The sequence below is a fragment of the Odontesthes bonariensis genome, chromosome 15, assembly GCF_027942865.1.
Source record: "Odontesthes bonariensis isolate fOdoBon6 chromosome 15, fOdoBon6.hap1, whole genome shotgun sequence".
Classification (NCBI taxonomy): Eukaryota; Metazoa; Chordata; class Actinopteri; order Atheriniformes; family Atherinopsidae; genus Odontesthes; species Odontesthes bonariensis.
In genome coordinates this window covers 33,015,245-33,033,039 of record NC_134520.1, presented here as the reverse complement: position 1 = coordinate 33,033,039, position 17,795 = coordinate 33,015,245, and the positions used below count along the sequence as shown (strand labels likewise).

The 17,795-nt window shown below is 41.9% G+C and overlaps 2 protein-coding genes across 4 annotated transcripts in view; one reads left to right on the top strand and one right to left on the bottom strand.

Moving 5' to 3' along the window:
- The window catches only part of exoc2 (exocyst complex component 2), a 70,531-nt gene extending 68,249 nt beyond the window's left edge, over positions 1–2,282 (top strand). Inside the window, exons 26-28 of the mRNA XM_075486020.1 lie at positions 1,286–1,347; positions 1,651–1,710; positions 1,804–2,282. Coding sequence (XP_075342135.1) covers positions 1,286–1,347; positions 1,651–1,710; positions 1,804–1,897 — 216 coding nt within the window. The 3' untranslated portion in view covers positions 1,898–2,282. The remainder of the gene's footprint in view (positions 1–1,285; positions 1,348–1,650; positions 1,711–1,803) is intronic.
- Positions 2,283–5,761: 3,479 nt separating this feature from the next.
- On the bottom strand, positions 5,762–16,269 carry LOC142400801 (interferon regulatory factor 4-like). Of its 3 annotated transcripts, none has more exons than XM_075486014.1 (9): positions 16,044–16,269; positions 15,655–15,917; positions 14,927–15,113; positions 14,549–14,625; positions 13,262–13,400; positions 13,059–13,160; positions 9,703–10,077; positions 8,319–8,431; positions 5,762–7,087 (listed from the first exon to the last, which is right to left on the bottom strand). In XM_075486014.1, exons 2-9 carry the CDS (start codon positions 15,850–15,852, stop codon positions 6,926–6,928), a joined length of 1,353 nt encoding a protein of 450 aa, XP_075342129.1. In that variant the 5' UTR covers positions 15,853–15,917; positions 16,044–16,269; the 3' UTR covers positions 5,762–6,925. The 3 variants fall into 3 exon arrangements, with proteins under 3 accessions (XP_075342129.1, XP_075342130.1, XP_075342131.1); XM_075486015.1 differs by having other exon boundaries at positions 15,655–15,858; XM_075486016.1 differs by having other exon boundaries at positions 15,655–15,854.
- Between the last annotated feature and the right edge of the window lie 1,526 nt (positions 16,270–17,795).

Sequence of the window (17,795 nt, the reverse complement as noted above, 5' to 3'; positions counted from 1 at the left end):
CTTTAGCCAAAAACAAACAGGAAACACAGTCTGTCTTCGAAACTGCATACTTCTCCTACTACTTCTACTAACATTTTGAGTTAGTATGCGAGTTTGAGTAAGCGAGAAGTTCCCGGATGCATACTAGATTCTCTGAAATGTTGGGTATGCATCATGAGGTTACTACTCATACTCAAACTACCCAAGATGCAACGTAACGTGACGTCGCCGATCGTCATTTCCTGTCAAAACGGCAGTTTCAAGCTAGCTACAACGAGGGTAGGTTCACTTCCTGTTTTCAAAACAAAAGCACCAATTGTATGGTAATGGCTTTCCCTATGATAAAAGGCAACGGGTATTTTATTTTGTGAAAATAACAGGAAGTGCGTTGCTCACTACGGCTAGCTTTAGTAGCGCCGAATTCGTGGGAACAAAATTGTAAACAGCCGGTATTTTGTCAGGTTTTCAACACGTTGGGGATCTAAACGACTACTTTCTCTCCTGAAAATGTTTCAAATGTTGCTAAAGTTTACAGAGTTTAGAGCTTAAGGGAAATCAGCTTCAGGCCGGCTGATTTCGGCTCGGGCAGGAGCGAAATGCATTGTGGGTAAACACTCTGCATACTGTCTGATCGATCAGTATGCAGTATGTAGTATGTAGTATGTAGTATTCAGTATGTAGTATGCAGCATGCAGTATTCAGTATCTAGTATGCAGTATGTAGTATGCAGCATGTAGTATGTAGGATGCAGTATGCAGTATTCAGTATGTAGTATGCAGTATGTAGTATGCAGCATGTAGTATGTAGGATGCAGTATGCAGTATTCAGTATGTAGTATGCAGCATGCAGCATGCAGTATTCAGTATGTAGTATGCAAGTATGCAGTATGTAGTATGCAGTATGTAGTATGCAGTATGCAGTATGTAGTATGCAGTATGTAGTATGCAGCATGCAGTATTCAGTATGCAGTATGCAGTATGTAGTATGCAGCATGTAGTATGTAGTATGCAGTATGTAGTATGCAGCATGTAGTATGTAGTATGCAGTATGTAGTATTCAGTATGTAGTATGTAGTATGCAGCATGTAGTATGTAGTAGGCGGTTTGAACACAGCCCCTGACTCATAAGTCGACTCTACATTTGTTTGGGGGGTTTCTGATAATGCCACATTTCAGTTCAAGTTGCTAACTGCTGTCAGTTAGGCGAAGGTCACTTGATTTTTATGTTCATTCTTTGTAAACTCCCCCCCCCCCCCCCCCCCCCCCCCCATCCTCCCCCATCCTCCCCCATCCTGCTTCACACTCAGGCCCGACTCGAGCTCTGCGCCCTGAGGGACGCCGTGGCCGCATACCTGAACCCTGATAGCAAGTAAGTGCAGCATGCACACGTTTCCAGTGATTTATGGCAGCGAGTGTCACGGATATAAATCTTAGCAACTGCACATCCCTGACTACAGTCCCTATTTATGTTAGTTGGTGGCTTCTGGGAAGGAAGTGAAAGTAATCTGGTTCTCCTGTGTGCCTGCGCTGTGGTGCGCGTGTCCTTATGTGCGTGTTCCTGTGGGCAGGTCAGCGTGCTTCTCAGGATACACGCATAGACTCGCCCTGAACTGTGTTTTCTGGTTAATAAAACTCCTAATAATAAAACGTTGGGTTTTTTTTCACGTTTCAGCGCCAGCTTCAAACTGGCTTTGGAGTCCCTGCCACAGCTGCACAGCGGCGGCGATAAGAAGTGAGTCTGAGTCTGGCACGCCTGGATGAATTTCTCAGCATTTTAAAGACTCATCTCACATGTTTCGTGTCTATTTCACTTTTTTATCTTAAGGTTACTGGAAGAGCTGCTGAACAAGTTTAAGAGCAGCATGCAGCTCCAGCTCACCTGCTTCCAGCCGTCCTCCATCCAGCCACTCAAGAGATAATCTAAAGTCTTTTGTTTCTTATCTGTGTGCAAACTCCAACTGTATCTTCTCAGCTATCACTTCACTGTTTACTCATCCCCTTTTTTCGGTGTTACTTTCAATCTCTGCTTTACTCGATGAACACAAATATCTGTATTTCTAATCTTGAAGACGCTGAATGAGTCGATTTCATTGTTACTGTGCAGGACGGTCCCAGTCGGGCTGGTTATTCTAATCAAGTAGCTCACAGGCACAGTGCAAGTTGTGGGGGGAGGGGGGGTCCTGCTGTTCTTGTCCAGAATATTCCAGAAAGTTGTGGGAGTTAGACTGCAGCCAACCACCAGAAGCTGCTGTACACGCTTTGTGGCCAATAAACTTACTTTGTGACGCGTTACTTTTCTCTCAGGTCTCATTTGTTATTTGAGAAAACTACCAAACATTTCAAAGCATCAGCTTATTTGTTCTGAAACCTCTTTAAAGGGATAGTTCGCCTCTTTTGACATGAAGCTGTATGACATCCCATATCAGCAACATCATTTATGAACATCTTCTTTACCCCCTGCTGCGTCCTGTGAGCAGAGTTCCAGCCTCGTTTTGGTGTTGATGAAGGTAGTCCGGCTAGTTGGCTGGGGCTTAAAAAATAAAGCGTTTTGCTTCTCAAAACAATATGCGTTCAACAGAGTAATACATTTGCATCACAAAATCGTTCTCCAGGAAAAAGTCAGACCTCACAATCGCTTGGCCCTATTTTCTCTCCCTTCATATCACTGCCTGCTGCCGCCAGCCGCACCTGTTAAAGGGGAACTCCGGGGCATTTGAAGCGCATTTCCATTGCTAGAGGTTGTCAAATACTGACAGTAGGACACAGAGAGGTGCAAATTGGCGCTCCCTGTGCGGCGATTGCGCTGTTTGCGCAGCCTGTCATGCGAGGCTAATACGTGGTGGCTAAGGGGCAAGCGCTAACCCTTCCACGTAAAACAACAACTTGCACACTGCAGAAACGTCACACCACTTTATAAACCATCCGACTATAAAGTCACAAGCATTACCATCAAAACCATATGCATGGTTCTCACATTACTGGCATGGGGACGTTACAAAACAACTTTATAAACAGCATGTAACTCACCGGCTGGTTGTAGGCTCGCGCATGTGAAAGCCCAAAAGAGTCGATGGAGAATAATCCCATATACAAAACAATTATATTCTCTAGAAAAACTGCGTTCAAGTATTTAAAACGTTACAACAATACATGCCCAGTAATATTGGGACATTTTTGTCCCCTTCTAAAATGATCCCCAAAATACCATATGTTAAAAAAAAATTCACTTTTTTTTCATAAATATTTTCTTCCACTTCAGTTCTGATCATAACCACCAAAGTTTTCAATTATTTTCCAAAAATTAACCCTTTAAATACCAGTGTATATGAGGTAAACACCAATTTCTGTTAAAAAAAAAACACACACAAAAACTGCTGTATTTTCAATGTATGCAATGCAAAGTGAAATATTCTATGGGGGATTATTAGGTGTGGGATATGTCATTGATGAGCTACAACATCAGTTTTTACAGCTTTTTAGTTTTTCTGCAATGGCAGATGAACCACACCCTCTCAAAGAACTAAAAGCTTCTTTGGAGATGCTCTTTGCTCTGCAGACAGTCGGTTTGTGCGCCTCTAACTACTCATCTCTGGAGCTCCAGCTCATCTGCTCGTGCTCGCTGACATGTCAGCGTCCGGCTTTAAGGGAGGAGGCTCGGTGCGAGGCGTGGTGGGCCGTTACTGAAGGTGTTGGATCCCAGAGGTGGCAACAGAAAGGTGGTTGTGGGTGTAGCACAACTGGCACGCCCCGCAGCTCGCACCAGAAAGGGTTAACTGAGGACAGCGCAGACGTGCTCTGAGCCGTCTCAGGGGGTTGACCCACTAAAATTTCAACTTCTGAATGTACAGAAGCCACATCTGCACATCTCAGCCGTCATTTGTTGGCAGGTTTTCTGTTATCGTCAACACTCGCGCGGCGCGCACACCTCAGGGCTTTTTCTCTCTGACTCGGTTTCCCATGTACGCGGAGGGGAAAGCCGTGCAGAAGTTGTTTTGATTGCCTGAGTGCTAAACTTAGCTCTTTCTCCTCCCACGGTTTCATTCACAAAATAAGTTCAAAGCCTTCGAACCTTATCCGCTCCTCACCAGCTCTCTGTTTACAGTAACAGGCCTGAGAGGAGGGAGTTTTTAAGAAGTTCTTGTTCCATTCAGAATATGACACAAGGCCCGGTTAGAAGATGCAACTTTGATGTTTTCTAAAACATTTTTCTAAAAGGATGGAGAAACTGAACACATCAGAGAGGGTTTGTTTACGCTCACCTTGGCTGCGGAGCGTATTTCTTACCTGTTTTTGCTTTGTCTGACATTTCAAGCACACTGGAAAGTTTAGTTTTTGTCAGGTGAGAATTTACCTTTAAAACTAGGGCGAGTTAACTCGTTAATTATTTAACGCCGGTAAATATTTTATCGCGCATTAGCGCAGGTTTTATTATTAATTTTATTTTGTAAAAGTCTGTTGCTCACAGGCTTTTATTTTGTTAAAGTCTGCTGCTCACAGGCTTTTATTTTGTAAAAGTCTGTTGCTCACAGGCTTTTATTTTGTTAAAGTCTGCTGCTCACAGGCTTTTATTTTGTAAAAGTCTGTTGCTGTCTGCTGTGGAACAGGAAAAGAAAGTAATCGGCGGATCCACCAAACATGGAGAAGGGTACGGAACTTTTACTCGGCCATTTTCATTTTAAAGTTCTTCCAGACGGTGGAGTCGACAGAACCAAAGTCATCTGTAAACACTGCCAAGTTGAATTGTCTTCTCAGCGTAGTAGTTCCAGTCTAAAATATCACTTAAAGGCAAAACACACAACTGATAGCAGCAAGTCATTCAAGGAAACAGACAGTGGAGCGAGGCTTCTACATAAAAACTACAGAAAGATGCTGATGTTAAAAGTGTGTTTGCACAACAAATGTTATGGCACTTTCATTCATATGGCAGCACATTTAAAATAAAACTAAATGCTAAAAGCTATACACTACTTTTGGATTCATTTTTGGATTCTGCGTACAAATGCGATTAATCGCGATTAATCAGGGAAATCGTGCGATTAATTAGATTAAACATTTGAATCGTTGCCCAGCCCTAATTATTTTGTAATATTTTGACTAAAATAGGCATTAAACTCGGCGTACGTATTAAATTGAGTATTTGAATAGTGAGATAAGTGATATTTGTGTGTTTTTCATGCTGTGAACGAAGAGCAGTTAAGACTCTGTGGCTCCTCGGTGGGTTTTTAGTCAGAATGGCCCTTTTTTTTTGGTTTGGACTTTTTATGGTGGTAAGAAAATCTGCAATTTGAGTCAGTCGCTCGTGACTTTTTCTTTGATGTCTTTTGGGGGGTTTTTTTGGCAACAAAATACTATTTGAAGATGATCCTTTTTTTTTATCAGTTTTCTTTCATTTTACATCATAAACTCTGACATCCTCTCCTGCTCAGTGGGCATCGCATGCAGTGGCCTTCAAAAGCACATCCTCCTCAACTGATCTTTCTTTCTCGTCTTCTGAATAATTTCGCAGTGTTTTTGTGGCTTCTTTATGATTGTTTTCCATGGAAGTGGAAACAGAATCTGCGAGCAGAAGCCAGGAAGGCCGCCTCTCCAGCGCGGTGTGGAAAGCGCGGCCAACCTCTTCCTCTTTCTCCGCCCCTCCTGATGTCATCACGCTGTTTGTGATAACCGAAGTGTTTGATTAACCAGCCTCATCCTGCATCTGAACTGCACTTCCTGTTCAGGCCGTGCACCCAGTGCTGATGTTTTTGCGGGGGAGCTCACACAGTTGTGAAAAGAGCCTTGCATTTTATTCATTTTTTTAATTACAGAAATTACATTTTAAAGACAAAATAAAACTTTTCAGATTCCTCACATATAACACTGCCAGGCACATTCATAATTTACAGTGGTAATAGTGTCTCCTAGCAACAGAGAATTATGTACAAAAGAGTAAAAAATATTTTCATCTTCATAAAACATTGGATTGAGATTTAGACAAATTCACTACCTCTCCATCTAGCAGATAGTAAGATGAGAAGAGTGATCCAGTACATGTGTTTGTATTGTGAATATAGGCAGAGACTAGAGGCAGTTAGCTAAGTTTAGCATAGCAGGAAGGTTGGAAACCAGGGGAAAACAGCTAGCCTGGGCTTATATTAGTCCTAAACAATTCCCCTCAGCACTTCTAAAGCTTATTAATGCAAATATTTCATGTTGTTGAGTCTTAACAGTTGTTAAGTTTAACTGTTTTTTAAGTTTTGTCAGACTAGTTGTTAGTTTCCAATCTTTATGCTAAGCTAAGCTAAGATGAACTAAGAAGCCAGTGGTTATAAGTAGTAACTTTATCAAATAACCACTAGCCTGGTTATTTAACAATGTTTAGCTTCAACAAATATGAATTCCTTAACCTTTACCCAAAAAAAGCAAGTTTCACAGTAGGCTACATGCCACTAGTTTTGTGTCTCGGGCACATAAAACACTGTTTTTAAGTTTTGTCAGGCTAGCTGTTAGTTTCCAATCTTTATGCTGAACTACGAAGCCAGTGGTTTTAAGTGGTAACTTTAACAAATAATCCCTTTCCTGGTTATTTAACAATGGTTTTCATATGTTTAGCTTCAACAAATATGAATTCCTTAACCTTTACCCAAAAAAAGCAAGTTTCACAGTAGGCTACATGCCACTAGTTTTGTGTCTAGGGCACATAAAACACTGTTTTTTCTCCCTGCACAATCACCTCAGCTGTCAGTTTTATTTGCATAGAAAGTCTGGAAGTATCCACTGGCCCCTAAATGTACAATTAGAACAACAAAAAAAATCTTTCGGTCACATATCCTCACAACAGGGCAAACAGCTGCTAACTAAATGTCCATTGTTTTTTTGCCTTAATGTGTAACTGTCCATGTTTGTCCCCTTGTTGAGTTTCCTGGTCTCCTTTGGCTGCATCATTAACAGTCACTTGAGCCCACAGCTCACTCCTGCAGGCTGCTGCTGTGGTGGTGTGTGATGGCTCTCTGGTAGTCCTCGGAGGTGTTTATGTGGTCCGTGACTCCCGGGTGTTCGTAGGGGCGGTAGTAGTGGCCGCCCGTCTGCTGGGCGTAGTACAGGAGCTGCCTGGCGAACAGTGGCTCCACCTGCCACCCAAAAGCCAGAAGAAGAAAAAGCATTTAGTTCAAAGTATACTTGGGGGGGAAAAAGTCTAAAAGTTCACTCAAACGCATAAAAACAACATAAATGTTTCATTACTTTCTACCTTTCAATGGATATTTGACCAAAAAAAACGCCAAACTGACAACAGAAAAGTTAGTCGTAGCTTAAAACTAGCGTTCCCAACGTGGATATCGAACTATTTAAAGTACCTTTAGCAAGTTATATTTAAATTTGCATCATTTTCTCTCCATTTCAGCCCCTTTTTACTCTCTAACTTCCATATTTTCCATAATCCATAAATTTTGTAATGTATATTCACGAGCTATTATGTTATCATCATATAAATTGTAATTAACATCAAATAAGAGATGAGAAGATATGTGTAATAATATGTTAAAATTAGGTTGAAAGTTAAAAACTATGCCAATGTATGTAAGACGCATCCATATAAATTGTAATTTTTGAATTGGTTGTGGGAGCAAATAAGTATTTTTACTTCATCTCACTCCCTTTGGAGCGAGTATTGATTTCTGTTACCTTTGTTCTAGATGAATATGTAGATTCATATGTATTATGTAAATGTATTTATATTGTAATCTGCCTGAAAATAAGCTCGAAATGAACACTCAATCAATATTTCACCTAAAAACAACACAACATACCGCCTGCACGGTGAGATTCCGTGGCTTGTAGACAAATGGGTAGATGGAGGGATGTTGGTTTTCACTGCACATGCTGGCTTTACTAATGTGAAGCTGGTTTCCTAATTCAAAGTAGGCAATGGTAAAGCAGTCCTGTGCACCAACACAGCAACAGGATGGGGCATGCTTTGGTTTAACCTCAAGTGTGCGGTTGGTTTTTGGTTTATTTCACAAGTTGAAAATGTGTCGAAATTAAACAGAATTCGGCTGTTTGTTTTGACTGTAAATTGCTACAGAAATCGAACGTGTGGGTGGTGATTCTGAGCCGAATACCAGCAGCTCATTTAAAAACTATATTTAGTTATGAAACACAGCAAACAGTTTGACTTATGAAGAAGTTCCTGCAGACTTTCTAATCTTAGGTTTTTAAGTTTCAAATCCTATTTTTTTTCAGTTTTTTTCAAAGCTGTACTTTAAACTTGGAACTTTTCAAATCTTCGTTTTTGATTTTAAGATTTTAAGATTTTCAGATTTTGACCACAGACGCCAGGTTTAGGCTGGGCTGATTTATCACCTGGACACTGAGGGTCCGTCTCGGTCTCTGCGGGTCCAGGCACTCGTCTCCAAAGCTCAGCAGGACCTGGAAACGGGACAGCGGCCGATTGTGGAGCCCGTAACTCTGGATTTCTGATCGATGGGGGAAAGGTCGACAGCACGGTTAGCTCCGGTATCTGAAGTGCATCTGAACACTTGAAGTGGTGTGACATTTAGGGCTAAATCAAATGGAAAGTCCTGGTTACAAGTATGCAAATACAATTAGCTGTCAGCAACAGCTGGGGCTGTGTGAGCATGTGGGTGGGGATGATGTGGCGGGGCAGAAGTCATGTGACTGTCAGTTTATCGTGAAATGAAGGCCACCACAACTCATTCTTAGATGCTGTAAAGGTGAACTCCAGTAAATGAGCCAGAGATCCAGCCTCTCAGCATCAAAAAGTGCTGAATGTGTTCATTTAATCAGCATCACGGGAAAAGATGTGGTGGAAAATATTGGGTGAATTTAAAAAAATGGCATCCTGGAGAAGAGTTAAAGGGATAGTTCGCCTCTTTTGACATGAAACTGTATGACATCCCATATCAGCAACATCATTTATGAACATCTTCTTACCCCCTGCTGCGTCCTGTGAGCAGAGTTCCAGCCTTGTTTTGGTGCTGATGAAGGTAGTCCGGCTAGTTGGCTGGGGTTTAAAAAAATAAAGCGTTTTGCTTCTCAAAACAATATGCGTTCAAAAGAGTAATACATTTGCATCACAAAATCGTTCTCCAGGAAAAAGTCAGACCTCACAATTGCTTGGCCCTATTTTCTCTCCCTTCATATCAGGCTGTTTTCTCTATTTTTTTTATTTAATTAAATTTTTATTATTTTATTATTAGTATTCTATTATCATAATATTATTATTATTATTTTATTACTATATTATATTATTATTTTATTTTATTATTTTTATTTTATTTTATTATTTTTATTTTATTTTATTTTATTTATTTTTTTCTATTTTCTCTCCACCGTAACAGGCGTTACGAAAGCTGGGGTCTGCTCGGTCTGCACTTCGGTCTGCACAGCAGGCAGTGATATGAAGGGAGAGAAAATAGGGCCAAGCGATTGTGAGGTCTGATTTTTTTCCTGGAGAACGATTTTGTGATGCAAATGTATTACTCTGTTGAACGAATATTGTTCTGAGAAGTAAAACGCTTTATTTTTTAAACCCCAGCCAACTAGCCGGACTACCTTCATCAACACCAAAACGAGGCTGGAACTCTGCTCACAGGACGCAGCAGGGGGTAAGAAGATGTTCAGAAATGATGTTGCTGATATGGGATGTTATACAGCTTCATGTCAAATGAGGCGAACTGTTCCTTTAAGGTTGACAGTGGAGCTGCAGGTGTTGCTGCCGCCTCACCTGTGAGGTAGTCCTGTGTGTGAAGCAGTTTGCAGGTGACCTCTCTCTCCAGCTTGTTGGGTTTGTCTCCGTACGGCGCCGGGCCTCCCTGCCAGTAAACTCTGCTCTGACACAGCCTGCGGGCGTAGAGTCCGTCTGCCCCCATCCACAGCAGGACGCCCCGCTCCAGCGTGGACGGCGGGCTCGGCGGGCACTCGTCCGGCCTCCTCGGGGCAGAGAGGCTTTCCACGGGCAGGGGCACCACCTCGGGACTCCCGGGGGACACGTAGTGCTTCTCCGGGGAGCACGGGGTGATGTGGCAGCCCTCCGGACTGGATGTGGTCACCTCCCTCACCAGAGCGTCCCGCAGATACACCGACACGTGCAGGCGGAAGTCTGGATGGAGAAGGAAACGACACCGATAGAGGGTGAGTGTTCAGTCTGTCACGTCCATAAAACCTCTAATGTAAGGAGGGTTAATTTGGCTTGTGTATAATTCCACAAAATTATTGTTTTTAATTGTTTTTATGACATTTATAAGACTAGTCAGGTGGAACTTTTGTTTTCTTTTTCGGTTTCTGTACATTCTTTAATGGGGGAGCAACATCTGTGACAAAAAGACATTGGCTGTGTTCGAAACTGCATACTTCTCCTACTACTCATACTAACATTTTGAGTTAGTGAGTAAGCGAGAAGTTCCCGGATGCATACTGGATTCTCTGAAATGTTGGGTCTGCATCATGAGGTTACTACTCATACTCAAACTACCCAAGATGCAACTTAGCTTGACGTCACCGATCGTCATTTCCTGTCAAAACGGCAGTTTCAAGCTAGCTACAACGAGGGTAGGTTCACTTCCTGTTTTCAAAACAAAAGCACCAATTGTATCGTAATGGCTTTCCCTGTGATAAAAGGCAACGGGTATTTTATTTTGTGAAAATAACAGGAAGTGCGTTGCTCACTGCGGCTAGCTTTAGCAGCGCCGAATTCGTGGGAACAAAATTGTAAATAGCCGGTATTTTGTCAGGTTTTCAACACGTTGGGGATCTAAACGACTACTTTCTCACCTGAAAATGTTTCAAATGTTGCTAAAGTTTACAGAGTTTAGAGCTTAAGGGAAATCAGCTTCAGGCCGGCTGATTTCGGCTCGGGCAGGAGAGAAATGCATTGTGGGTAAACGCTCTGCATACTGTCTGATCGATGAGTATGTAGTATGCGGTTTCGAACACAGCCATTCTCTTTTTTCTGATGTTCAGTGAGGAAAGGTGAGCTCCCATTTTGTCATTTATATTTGGCATTTTATTTTGTCAGGTATGCTCCATGTTTTTACTTTTTTGTGCTAATGTTTGCGTCAATGTAATCGCAGCTCTTTTTTCTGATGTTCGGTGAGGAAAGGTGGAGGAAAATAAAGACCTTTGAAAGAGCTGCGGTGTGGTCTCCGTTCGTTCTGACGTTAACACAACGCAGAGGTTTCATACCGGTTACACTAACAGTAAAGTGTTCGAGTACACTGGAAAAAAATCTAAATTACCAAGTATATTTGTCTCATTTCTAGTCATATATCTCATTACACTTAATATAAGACACAACTGCCTAACAAGTACCATTTCAGCCAGATATAGGGACTTGTTTGAAGACAATACATCTGGAATATCTTGTTAAGTGAAATCTTGACAAGGCGATTTTCACTAGTTCCATTGGCAGATTTTACTGCTTATTTCAAGCAAAAACGTCTTGTATTTGTTGTGTTTTTACTTATTTTTCGGCCTTTTCTTGGCCTCCGTCAGCGCTCCGAATCGTTAGAAAGCGTTTCTAAATGACGTTCCTTACATTTCACTTCAGTTTCTGCTTTTATTTCTGAAGAGTTTCGACTTCTGTTGGCAGAGCGCTGCACAATCACTGATGTTTGATTAAAGCTGCCGGGTTTATTTCTTTCCACTAAGAGGGAAGGAAACGGTCGAAGGCGAGACGATGCGTGCATGACCACCGAGTAATCCATCAATCATTCTGCAAAAATACAATTATTCTAAGACTGGGATTGTTAAAGAGCCTGTAAGATAACACTTTAACAGCTCCTAATTGTATTATTTCTCTCACACTGTACACCACAGCAGCTCTTGCTCGCTTTGGTCCGACTCTTTTCATTTCAGCGCTCGTCTCGTTAAGGCGCTGCGTTTGGAAAGGCAAAGTCTGCCCTGATTGGTCGAAAAGGCTGGCGTGCAGGCAGCTGTTGTGCCAAACTAATGCACAAATTGTGCAGCTGCACCTCATGGTGAACACAAACACACACAGAGCAGTGTTTTCTGCTCCTTTGGTGTGGACCTTCAGCTTTTCAAAGCTGCGTGACACACTTCAGGGAGGGGGCAAACCCAAAAAGCATAAAATCCCCTCTTTTGTCATAATATCAGACTAGCATTATGAGTCCGCATCAAGCAAATGTGCTGACATCTCACTACACAGATCATAGGTTTTGTATTTGACCAAATACATATCTCACATGCTGTGACATTTACAGGCGTTTATGCACTGAAATGACATCAGAATCATATCTGATGTGCAACTCCAGGCCAGCAGTGTGTCTGAAAAAACTCTATCAGAGTAACTGTCATAATCTCTACCTTGTATTTTTTCAGAATCAGTAAGAACTAGAGCTTCTTAAGTAAAATTAAACATTTTATTAACGTAATACATGAATTATGGGGGAAGAGGAAGTTTACTTAGGTTTCCTCATACAATTTAAATGTTTAATAGTTGTATGTACATAAACCTAGGAATACTACATAAACTTTACTCTGAAAGTGTATCGTTAAAATCTACCAAGTTACTTCATAACAGCAAATACTACAGATATATAAAATGTACTTAAAATAAATACAACTTAAAACTTAGATGTAATTAAGTAAATGTTACTTAATATCTTCAAAACGGATATGTTTTATGGTAAGTAAAATTTACTTGATACTGACAATGTTTAAATCCAGGCTGAAAACAGTTCTGTTTAGCTGTGCATATGACACCTGAAAGTATTTTATCTGCACTCTTCACTTTTAAATTAATTAATTAATGATTATTTTTCAATTTTTTTTTAATTTTTATTATTATTATTATTATTATTATTATTATTTTATTTATTTTATTTATTTATTTATTTATTTATTTTAATTTCTTTTTAATGATTTTATTGCCTTCTTGTGATTTTATGTAGCTGTGAAGCACTTTGAATTGTGCTCTATAAATAAAATTGCCTTGTGTTACTTGATATTGCAGCATTAAATATTACTTAAATCATTTGAGTGCAAATACTTGCAAAGGTTTTTTAAGTGAATCTTATGAGTTGTTTTTTGGCAGAGAAATATATGAGTTACATTAAGGCGTACCTGAGAGCGCCTCTGCTGATCTGATGCTGGCGTCCAGGCTGAAAGGCGACGGCTGGCTGTCAGCGGGGCCGTACGAGTAGATCGATGCTCTGAGCTGGTACCCTGCGTGCACAAAGAAACCCGACAAGAGCTCAGCACAAACACCCAAAAAGGTTTGGAACCGATCGGGACGCTGCTGTTCGTGTAATCAGGGGCGGCGTTACCGTTTTCCATGGACGGGGGCTGCCAGGGCAGGCTGCGGGGGGGGCAGGGGCACTGGGCGAAGGACAGCTCGGGCAGCGACGCCTGCTCCTGGCAGTAATCTCTCCAGCTGCATTCTGGACTCGGGATGTACTGCGGCATCTGCGGACAGGCACACAAACGGTTAGCTTTAGCCAAATATGATCATTTTCATGTGTCGTAACAAAGCTGAAACTTCTGTAGAAAGTTAAATACACAGTCGTGAGTTTTAAAAATGTATCTGCACTGGAAAAAATCTAAATCTTACCAAGTATATTTCTCTCACTGAGTATCTCATTACACTTAATATAAGACACAACTGCCTAACAAGCACCATTTCAGCCAGATATAGGGACTTGTTTTAATACAATACATCTTGAAAACAAATTGTTTTGAGTCATATTTCACGTGAAACAAGTTTTTTTTTTCATTTGAAGAGGTTTTTAAGTTAATTTCAAGATCACTTTTATCTCAAAAGTCCTAAATATCACATCTTATTTCAAGAAATCTCGACAAGCCGATTTTCACTCGTTCCATTGGCAGATTGTTTTGCTTATTTCAAACAAAAACGTCTTTTATTTGTTGTTTTTTTACTTATTTTTGGAGGGGCATTTTTTCCAGTGTGTGGTGACAGCCGGTTATTTAAAGTGCATTTATGTGAGGTTTTCTTCTCTTCAACACTTAAAGTCATCATCAGTCATCAGATTATAAACCTGCGACCTTTCCTCACTGAGCTGCTGGTGGTTTTTTTTTGTTTTTAACTTCCTTTTATTTAAACATTTTTTTGCAATACACATGAAACATTTCTATATTATACGCCAGGGGATAAAAGAGGTCACATTGAAATATTCAAGTGTTCACAGATATCAAGTCTTAATCGCTTTCTGGTTGATTGAGAATTTAATGGAGGTCGTGTACTGCCCGAGCTCACCGAGAAAGGCAAGAAAAGAGGTTGTTTTTTTTCATGAATTTACATTTATGGATATGAAATTTTGCCATTAACATGATGAGGTTGACAATAAAAGTTATGTTGGCTTTTTCTTTGGTTTTGTTAAAGTCAGGGAGCCCAAATAATACACTCCTCCAAAATAAGTTAAACTCATTATCAATAGTGTTAGGGATAAAGTTACAGATATCACTCCACAAGCTGCTGGTGTTTGTAAACCCAACCACGCATGCACAGCACGCCACGGTTCACCCAGCACAGCCAGCCTCTCTGCTTCCGTGCCTCTTAAGCCCCGCCCCCTGGTTTGCATAGGTATGAAAATCACCTGAGTCGGCACGGTGGGGTAGGAGGGGTGCATCTGGAAGCTCACCGGGCTCAGAGGACTGTCCTCCTGCCTGGGTCCTGCAAGCAAGACACAAAGGCTCAGAAAGAGTGAACAAACTGCAGATGTGCACATCTGTTTACATTCTGCAGGACCTGCAGTGGTGCCAATTACTGCTGTCAGGAACTGGTGACTAATTCATCACACGTGGCTGGATTCAGAGAACCTCCACGTGTCTGAGTACCATCATGAAGACTTACAACTTAATGAAAACTTTTCTTTTTATAGAACAAAACAGCCTCGTTGCTCTTAAAGTTAAATTCACGTTAAAAAAGAAAAACGTTGTTTTATAAGAGGAGTTTTTTTTGGGGGAGGACTGACTTTTCTTGGCGCCCTCGGGGATGATGCGGTAGACTTTGTAGGGATCTGAGATGTCCAGCTGGCTCCTCTCCACCAGCTCCTCAAAGTCGTTGCTCTTGTTGAGGGCGCAGCGGAGGCGCGTCTTCCAGGTCGGAGGGTCCGGTTTGTCGATGCCCTCCCGGAACTTCCCTTTGAACAGCGCCCAGGCCTGCAGACAGGTCGCCGGGGGGGCAGAGGAGATCTTAAGTCATCTCACTTCAGGTTAGCCCGACAGTCTGCAGTCACATAACCTCTAACTTTCCCCCTCTGACTGTGTCTGCCCCACTGCTGAGGATCGCATCTGAGTGGGATTTAGGCCACATTTACGCACAGAAATATCATTAACTTCCAGAAGACTTCAAATAGACATTAAACTGTCCTGTTTGGACAGAATCTTTAAAGAAATACCTCAATGCCCATCATCATATAGTCTTGGATTTACGAGTAAAATATTCTGCAAGTCAACCGAAAACAGCCGTGCGCCCAACAGCATGGGGCGAATGCAACGGCTTTTAATCAAAATAAATCAAAGAAAATGATTGAAAATGAAAATGATATGAGTAATAAGCACTTAAACACTTGTAATCGACCATATGAAATCACTCTGACTTCTTGTTTCGCTGAGAAAAGTCACTTTTACAGTTTGCTCCACTTTTACGCACAGAGTCGGAGTTGCTCTTGAGCCTGCTGGAGGAGACCTGTCCCCTTACCTTGAAAAGCGCGGCATCCTCATCCCGATTGTAGTCCTGTTTCCCGGCGTGTTTCCACGGTATCCTGAAGATGCTCTTCTCGTCGTTCTCCCACACCAGACCGGGATACTTCCCGCAGTCCACCTGCTCAATGAGCCACTGGCGCAGCTTTCCGTTGCCGCTGCTCCCGGAGCCTCCGTAATCCACCTCGGTGTTCATCTCTGACTGAAGACACGCGTGCAGTTAGGTCCCAGTAACGTGATATCACGCGCTGATGTGTAAGGCTTTGCAGATTTGAAAGTAGTGTAGGTTTAAGCAGAGAAATCATCAATCGTTAAACCCACTGATCTCCCACGCAGACTAATTCGGCTTTAATATGCGCCCTGAAAGCGAATCGAAGTTAGTCTTACCTGTGAAACACGAAACCCGTCGAGTTTTGAAATCAGTCAGAGTCAGAAAGCCCTCATCATTCCGGCGGGCCCGCTTAAATCCTCCCCAGCCCAAAGCGAGCAGAAAGGGGGCGGAGGAAGGAGGATGCTGAGGAGGGCGCACCTGCTGCTGCTGCCGCTGCGCGCTCCTCTCCCGCGAAGCTTATCAGCGCACTCACAGCGGCTGATCTCCAGTAAGACGCCGGGGGAAACCCTGCCGGCGTCAGTCAGAAGTGTCACACACCCGCACATGTGGAAAACCATAGGACGGAGACAAAAACAATTCTTTGAAACGATAAAGCTTTACGAAAAGTTGCTTTAGAGTGGTCCTGCGTTCAAAAACATCGATTCCTTCCTATACTGGAAGATAAAAACAAAGACAGTAAAAACCTGCCTGATAAGATTACAATAAACTGAGTGTCATATATTCAGAAGCCACTTTTATGGGACTTTTACATAGAAATAAATATCCTGTAAGACTGAGAAAGGCCCAGATTAGATTAATATCTGAAATATGCAACGTTTTAATAAGAAGAAAAAATAAAACAAAAGCTGCTAAAGCTCAGAGTCAAACCAGGAAATGTCAACATCCCCATAATATTCAGTCTGAAATAATGAGTTTACATGTAAAAGTCACACATTCAGATGTTTGCTTGGGGAAATCTTTGAATTGAAACGCGTTAAAAAGTCACTTCTTCATGATCCCTGCAGGCAGGGCTGTTGTGTTATGGTTTGATCTGTAACCCTGAGTCATTTCACAGAAACCAGCTCAAACGGATTGTTTTTAAAGGCTTTAATGTAGTGGAGTGAAAACGTGTGGTATTAGACCCCGAAAGGTCGAACAGTAAAAGTGTTCTGTTACAGTTCAAGCTGTCCTTCTTGGCTTCTTCACCTTTTCTACCTGTTACAGATCTCAGGTGCTGTTTACACATATCCGGGTATTTTGATAAACGCATATTTTCTAACCTTCGTTTGCACACAGCCCCGTTTTAAAAAAAAAAACAGGTCTACATTGATCAGCATAAAAACGCTATCAAGAGCTGTTAAATTACTCCAAGCCTGACGGTGGCAGTGTCCCAAACGTATTATGTGAGGTACTGTACAGTTCTTCACACAGCAGTGATTTCCCGGCATGTTCTTGCAATTCCGCACTGTTTAAACTTACTGATTTAAAAACACACGCGTACACTGTAAACGAACGGAGAGAATGGCGTTTTCACGCTAGCATCCTGCCAACATGGCGGATAGGGGCGGGGCTCTGTACTATGACGACAACTCCTCATTAGCTTGAAAGTCCCGCCTCCTTGACGTCATTCAACTTCCTCCCCTCGGGACCACGAAAGTGTAATAATTTGACATTGAAGTCAATGACGGAATAAAACTATTTTTTGCGCTTGATGGAATTGAGTCTTGCATTTCACATATGTTGTGTAGGACATTTTTTAATATTTTTTCATACCAGTAGCGTAACAGTTTAGCGGGCATAAGTGCTTCATTGTTAAGTTATTTTTCTGAGCATTTCTCCAACTACAGCATGTAGCGTTTGGCACGGAAAATAAACGTCATCACGTTTGGGCGCGCGGAGGAGTGGAAGAAGAAGAGCAATCATGGCGCTGTCGTTGGCCAGTTTCACTCAGTTTTTCGAGGGCGAACGAAAACTTGTGAGCCGAGGAGAGAACCACTACCAGTCGGGGCACGTGGAGAGCTTCTGCTATGCTGGTGGTGATATGTCTG

Bases quoted from the DNA above. Each gene is read 5' to 3' on its own strand.
- LOC142400801 (XM_075486014.1), bottom strand. From the start codon at position 15,852: ATGAACACCGAGGTGGATTACGGAGGCTCCGGGAGCAGCGGCAACGGA. The intron at 15,114-15,654 runs GTAAGGGGACAG...ACCTGTCTGCAG, and splicing joins AGGATGCCGCGCTTTTCAAG to GCCTGGGCGCTGTTCAAAGG. The intron at 14,626-14,926 runs GTCAGTCCTCCC...TCTTGCTTGCAG, and splicing joins CCCCGAGGGCGCCAAGAAAA to GACCCAGGCAGGAGGACAGT.